General features: G+C 44.4%; 1 protein-coding gene across 1 annotated transcript in view; it reads left to right on the forward strand.

Annotated features, from left to right (window-relative positions):
- CALM1 (calmodulin 1) overlaps positions 1 to 6,713 on the forward strand; it is a 7,875-nt gene extending 1,162 nt beyond the window's left edge. Inside the window, exons 2-6 of the mRNA XM_006101677.2 lie at positions 1,753 to 1,783; positions 2,689 to 2,832; positions 4,931 to 5,037; positions 5,465 to 5,600; positions 5,773 to 6,713. Of these exons, the coding sequence (XP_006101739.1) occupies positions 1,753 to 1,783; positions 2,689 to 2,832; positions 4,931 to 5,037; positions 5,465 to 5,600; positions 5,773 to 5,801 (447 nt within the window). The 3' untranslated portion in view covers positions 5,802 to 6,713. The remainder of the gene's footprint in view (positions 1 to 1,752; positions 1,784 to 2,688; positions 2,833 to 4,930; positions 5,038 to 5,464; positions 5,601 to 5,772) is intronic.
- Positions 6,714 to 7,446: the final 733 nt, after the last annotated feature.

Raw genomic sequence — 7,446 nt, forward strand, 5'->3', positions numbered from 1 at the left:
TCTCCCACCCCCCGCGCTGGGGCCATCCCCTGGCCCCTCGTCTGCCCTTGGGGCGCGCACCCCTGGCAGGCCCCTCGCGTTGCGTTTCCCCACTCGGCGCCACTTCCCAGTCCGCAGGGAGATGCCCTCTACATTTCCGCTTTCTCTGCGGCTTGGAGATTGCCAGATGCGCCTGTGCGCCTCGCTGGGTGTGTGCTCACAGCCCCCTTCCTCCCTGCGCTGGGCTGACATCACCCGCAGCGTTTTCTGGCTGGGCTGGGTAGGGAGATGGCCCTCTGGCAGTTTCGGGGCACCCTTGTCCCCAAGGCCAGTGCCATCGGGCGATGTTCCTTTGTCGAGGAAGGCTGATGCTCGCAATAATAGCCCCTCTAACATGACAGCTCTGCCGCGTGGAGGGACCGTGCTCCCCGGTAAGGGTGACAGCTTCTCTTTCGAGGTGTGGCAGCGCTTCCTGTTGTACAAGACAGACGCTGCTCCGGCGTTACATAAATCATCGCGTCTCCCTCGTTCGACATAAAGAAAACCTATTAGGCAGTCACTGGGGTAGAAAGGAAGAAGACTCAGTCCTAATACGGAAAAAAAAAAGTTTTCCATATATTGGAACACCGTTCCTCTTTGTGAAAGTTTTCATTTAAGAGTTAGAATAGACTTAACACCGTCAGCTTTCTGATAGGACCTGTTTTGTAGCTGGCTTCATTAGGTGCCCTTCATTAAAATAAAAATACATATTAGCTGTCCAATTCCCCTGGCTGGAGATGCAGCTTCCATGTTGCGGTGAGAGTTACCTCCGTGCCCATTACCACCTCCAGTAAAATGTTCGTTGTGAGCAGCTCTGTTGTCATCTTTAAGGTCGGGAAACATCCTCCAGCAGAGTTCCTCCTCTCCAGAAAAGAGATTAGTCTCATAATCGTGTAGTTTTCGGTGCACTGCCCATTTGCAGTTTTGTAACAGCTCACTTATCGGAGGTTCCATCCCCCCCTCCCTTCCCGGCTTCTGAGTCGGGATACTTTGACAGAGGGCATTAAGCCATTGCAAATGGTGGACTTTTAACGAATAACTGCCTAATTTAAATGATTGAAAGCATTTACTACATGGAAATGGAGTTAGCGGGATAACCCATTGCGGTATATTTATTTTCCCCTCCTAATTGTATCTCATAAAACGAATGTAAAAGCCCGTTAATCCAACCCAGTGCCATTATGTAACGCCGGTTTGGAGATTGGAGTGCCTGCCCGCAGCAATGCGCAAGGTGCGCTAAAAGCCTGCCTGCCCCTGGACCGATCCAGATCCTGGCTGCGGTGACAGCAGCGTCAGGCGAGGTCCCTGCTGGGGCGGAAGCGGGGACTGCGGCGCCCGGTGCAGTAGGTGGCGCTCTTCTTTCTCAGCGCCTGCTGCTGCTGCTGCAGCCCGTGCTGTGGGACCCTTTGCCACTAGAGGTGCCCTTTTTCAAGTTATGAACTGACCCTTCCTAGTTAGACCTCACCGCACAGCCCTAGGCCCAGACAGGAAAACCTCAAGGGAGCTGTCACTTCCTCACTTCCTTGTCATCCTTTTTTTTTTTTTTTTTTTTTAACAAAAAAACAGCATTAAGAGTTTTCTTTATTTTTGTTTTCATTAAATGACCGTGCTAAAGTCTTCAAACAGTTGACATTTTTAAAATATTGACAGAAGGTCACTATTAAAAGTGTAATGGGAGCAAGTGTTGATCTCAGTGTTGTAGATTGAATTACAGCCTTTTCTTTCTCCATGTAGGCGGATCAACTGACTGAAGAACAGATTGCTGGTAAGTCCATGGCTTTAGGAAGTCCCCAGCAGGCCAGAGCTAGGCATCAGTCAGTCCCTCTCCCCTGTAATATGAACAGTTCTCTAAGAATCTATATAAATGAAAACAAGCAGAAGTATTTAGGTGAGATGTTACTCCTCGCCAGTATTTTGGAGATACAGTGAAAGGACGCAGAACTAAGACTATCCATTTGTTACGCTCTGGAGTAGCCCACTACGTTTCACGGGGCGAGGTTTTGTATATAATGAGATTGCGCTGAGTTTACCACTCAGACACGTAGTTTGGAATTTTTATGTCACAGGTCTTTTAGTAATCCACCTTGAAAACCTGTGCTTGCTATTCTAAAATCTATGGGAATGGGTGAAAATGAGTGTTGGGACCATTATAATAATTGGGAAGGGAGTTGTTTTAGTTTAGATTTTAATATTCCCTGGAGGACTTTTTTGGGATGGTTTCTCCTTAGGAAACCAGAAATGCCTTTGGAATATTCTGAATGCCCTGTAGAGAGAACACACTGGCTGCCTGGAATGCACATTTTAGTAACCGTCATGTTGCTAGGGAAACAAGGCCTTCGTATGGCTGTAGACATTTTAACAGGAAGGGACCTTAAGGGGACACAGACCAATCTTGTTCTCATTTCAGTGTGTTCAAACTTAGCCTTTAAAAATGTGAGAATACTGTGGTTTTATGGAGCTGGTTAACAGGAGCAGTGTTTGCTTTACGGTCTGCTGTATAGAGGCCAGTCAAATAGGACTGTTGTAGTCTTTATTTCAGTAGATAAAGCCAGGCAGTTTCAGATAGCTTGCACACCTTGGACCCCTTGCTTTGGCAAGCCCCAGGGAAGTGTGCGTTGTGGCTGGCTTGGGTGCAGACATTCGTTCTAAAAGGTAAACTTTTGTTTTCAGAATTCAAGGAAGCTTTCTCCCTATTTGACAAAGATGGCGATGGGACCATCACAACAAAGGAACTTGGCACCGTCATGAGGTCACTGGGTCAGAACCCAACAGAAGCCGAATTGCAGGATATGATCAATGAAGTGGATGCTGATGGTAAGGGCTTTAGAACTATGAATGAGCACCAGTGTTCATTCAAGTTCAGATATGTTACGGGATCGTCTCTCAGGTCCCACAGCAAAACAAATGTGCAAAGATCTTTTCTGTGGTTGCCTTCTGGTCACTGACAATGTAAATAGGAGATTATGGGCCTGCCTTTTGCCCTGCTCACCGGCTAGAACGTTTCCTGGATCGGATCACTGTATTGTTCTTTTCTACCTGCCGTGACCTACAGCTCAGTCTTTTATCAACTGGCCCATGAGTCTGCACTGAATTCTGTGGGGAAGTAAAAGACAAATAGCCATCGACCTTTTTAACAAGCTTATTGTCTCTAAGAGGAGGTGAAGAGCATTGTTAGATGCTAACAGAATTGGATACAGTGTGAGCTGTAGATGTGTTTATTGAAGAGAATTTTTGAGTCCTTGTGAGGCTTGGAGGTGTGGGGTCGTGATGGACTAGGGAATAGAGCTGCAGAATCTAACAGAAGGAGAGGATGTATAAGGCCTGGGGCAGGAAGGAACAAGCAAGAACCCCTGTAGCAGTTGGTCACCAATTGTTCGTCTTCTGAATTCTAGAACAGTGGGCAATGGATCTTTTATTGCTTGCTTCTATCAGTAAACAGTTTTTGAGACCCCCTCCAAAAAATCGTATACATATACACACACACATACACACACACACTAGTAAATGTACTACACAACATTGTAGGACATTTTTAAAAGGTGATCTAAGAAGAATTTGGATCTGGACTACTTTCTAGATGATTGACTTGATAGTAGTCATTTAAAAATTGGGTTTTGAAAGGTGATAAAAGTTGAGTCAGATGTGTCACGTACATTTAGAAGCAGGGGCTTTGGTTAAACTCTTTAACGATGGTTTTAGCCCATTCACACTATTTCTAAAGACTGTTTTCAGCCTTAATATTGCTTTGGAAAAAGAGGTTGTCCATAGTTCTCTCCAGTGTGCTAAGGTTATCAAGTTTCTCCAGTAAACCCTGGGGAACTGAGCTTCGGGACTGGCAGAGCATATTAGGCTCCCCGAGATTTGTTTGGAACAAGGGGGTGGGGGGTGTGGTGAGAGGTCCTGGTGACAGAATCTGGTATTCACAGTGAATAAATATGATGATGCCTGAGGACATGCATCTCTGCTTGGCTGTGAGCATGCTAAATACTTAATATTGACTTGCATGAATATCAATAATGCTTTACGTGAGTGAGGCCAAAAGAACTTGAGAGGATCTGTTGAATTACTGTTTTGATTTAAAGGTACTGGTGAAAATGAGGAGCTTGACCTAAAGCTTTCTCCTTCTAGTTTAACTTTATTTCCTCTTAATTCAAGTTACATTGTTAATCGAGTGGTTTGTCTCTGGCGAGTTCATCTAACACTTCGTATCAGAGGGGTTGTTTGGAAGATTGGCCATAGAACAGATTCTTTTGACACAGTTTTCTCATGTTAATGGTCTGAGCTGTGAAAACACTTCTGAGTTTTGCCCTTAATGGGAAATAAAGATACTGAGTGGGGAGAAAGCCATTAGGTGACTTCTCATAACGTGGCTGAGAAATGCCCCCGGAGAAGACGTTCTAACGCCTTATGGTCCATGGCATAATAAAGTCAGTTTGTCCCCCTCATGATCCTTTTCATCCCTGGGGGCCCAAATCTAGGCCTTGACCAGCACCACTAGCCAAGGGCGAGTTGGCTCCCTCTGATTGCCCTAACTTGGAGCGGGGGCGGGAGGGGAGTGCGGGAGAGACAATCTGGAATGCTTCCCTTGGGAGCGGAAAGAGTCCGCCTTCAGTGCTGTGTGCTTTTTTCTCCTGAACCGAACAACCCCCTTCAGTGGTCATGGTTCTGTATACGCAGTTTCCTTTGCATTCTTAAATGCTGTGCAGGGCATTGATTGTTAATTTGAATCATGTGAAATCGCCCTGTGTCGTATTGCAACAGTTTAAACTTACACATGGTTCAACCAAATAAAATAATTTAGCAGTTTGTCCTAGCAAGCGCTTACCATTCCATAAAGTGGTTCTAAAATTATTACTGCAGAGGAGCATTGCTGGAGCACTTATTTTACACAAACTTTTTGTTTTCACTTGAGGCAATGGCACCATTGACTTCCCAGAATTTTTGACTATGATGGCTAGAAAAATGAAAGATACAGACAGCGAAGAAGAAATCCGCGAGGCATTCCGAGTCTTTGACAAGGTAATCCTGCATCTGCATTGCAGATGGTACTTAAGTACTGCTTTTTTGCTCTCCTTGCTAAAAGCTTCAACAATCTGTTCTAGTTAGAACACTTACCTAACTGCCCGAACCTCTGAAATCTCACTTTCAAATAACCCCGACTTATTGCAGTAACTTTATCGAGTAAGGGAAAGCATAATAAATAGCTGAGAAAATTTGAACCAAGTTTCTTGATTGGGGAAATTTCTATTAGCTTTGGAAACCCCCCTGTGTATTCTGCCCTCGCAGACTGCATGTACGTAGTGGGTAGAGGAGGGGACTGGAGATCGAATTGTCGACGAGAGCAGAGTTGGCAGTAACTTGAGAGGGCATAATTGAGTCAAAGACCTATTTGCCCACACTGACCCACTATCAGCCCCTATTGCTAATAATTTCTGAATGTTCACAGGATGGCAATGGGTACATCAGTGCGGCAGAACTACGTCATGTCATGACAAACTTAGGAGAAAAACTAACAGATGAAGAAGTAGATGAAATGATCAGAGAAGCAGATATTGATGGAGATGGACAAGTCAACTATGAAGGTAAAACAGTGTTTCTTTAGCTTAGTTTTTAAGAGTCTTCCCTTCAGAATCTATAAACAAGGTAACTGTTTCACTAGACATGCACTAATTTTTTTTTTAACGCAGAGCAGAGATGGTGGGTTCATAAAGCTGCTTTTGAAGATAACTGAGTTATGACTATTTGTCTTTTCAGAATTCGTACAGATGATGACTGCAAAATGAAGACCTACTTTCAACTTTTCCCCACCTCTAGAAGAATCAAATTGAATCTTTTACTTACCTCTTGCAAAAAAAAAAAAAAATCATTTACTCATTCTGTTTCTATATAGCAAAACTGAATGTCAAAAGTACCTTCTGTCCACACACACACAAAATCTGCATGTATTGGTTGGTGGTCCTGTCCCCTAAAAGATCAAGCTACACATCAGTTTTACAGTATAAATCCTCGTACTACCTTTAACGATAAGGAAGCACTTAGTGGACTCCTCGCAGTTCCATTTGCTAATGATTAATACACTGTTTGGGCTGGCCAGTTTTTCATGCATGCAGCTTGACAATTGAGCACAGTCAGGCATTTGTATTAAAAACGAAAAACGAAAAAACAAATTCAAAACCTATTCAGATGGGTTCTAGTTCAGTTTGTTAGTAGAAATTGTCCTAGCTTGGTTTGCTGAAAGCAAACACATTTAAAATTGGTTTACCTCAGGCTGTTGTGTAGAAAAATGGGTGAAGGATAAACTGTCTAGACGTAGCCCCGCTAGCAGGAGGATGGTCCCTCTTGTACTCCCATGTGCCCCGGCCCGTGGTGACGGTGAGGCGTCCTGGTGGCATGCCCACGTGTGTTGGTTTAGCGTTGTCTGCATTGTGCTAGCGCGAAACGGGTGTCAGGCTGTCACCATTCACACAAATTTTTAAAAAAGAAACTTTTACCAAGGGAGCATCTTTGGACTCTCTGTTTTTAAAACCTCCTGAACCGTGACTTGGAGCCAGCAGAGGTAGGCTGTGGCTGTGGACTTCAGCACAACCATCAACATTGCTGTTCAAGAAATTACCATTTAACGTCCATTCCAAGTTGTGTAAATGCTAGTCTTTTTATTTTATTTTTTTTTCCAATAAAAAGACCATTAACTTAAAGTGGTGTTAAATGCTTTGTAAAGCTGAGATCCAAACGGGGACAAGGCAGTCGGAGGGGGAGGCCCAGTGCACCTGGAACTGCTCCCAGCCCAGCATTGGGTTTCCCTCCCCCGCTCCCTCCCAGCATCCCAGCACCAACCTCCGAGCTGATACCTCGCCTAAAACCAAGCAAATTCTGACTGCTTCATCATGTTTATGGACATGGAGGTCTATTGTGTTTTCACCCGGGGGGGAGGGGGGACAGTAAAACAGTAAATCATGGTAGCTTAATGATTATTCAGATAGTAGAGCTCTTAATGAAGGAAAAAAACCCACTTTCTCTCAAGCATGTATTTAGGGGTTCGTCTCAATCGTGCTGCTGATTACCTGTTTTATGTAACTAGAGACCATCTGTGCAAGAGACATGATTCAGTGTGTCTGTAACTCAATCCTCGCTGTGTGTGGTAGAAGCAGTAGTCACTTTTCTAAGCCAGTCTCTTCATGCCTAAAAGACACTACCAGTCACCTTTTGATTCACGATTATTTTTAAGTTATGATTATCTCTACTGTAGCCTCCTTTTACTTTTTAAAAAAAGTTGACTTGACTTTGCTTTTTTCCCCCCCAAGTAGAACTAATGGTAGCCCTCAGCTTGAAAGTAAACCACCACCCCAGAGGGAATGTTGTGTCTAATTATAAACCTGTAACCAAAACGAAGATGCTGGTACTGGTCCTGGCCGTGGGATTGGTCTGCTT

This window comes from Myotis lucifugus, unplaced genomic scaffold (assembly GCF_000147115.1).
Source record: "Myotis lucifugus unplaced genomic scaffold, Myoluc2.0 scaffold_377, whole genome shotgun sequence".
NCBI lineage: Eukaryota > Metazoa > Chordata > Mammalia > Chiroptera > Vespertilionidae > Myotis > Myotis lucifugus.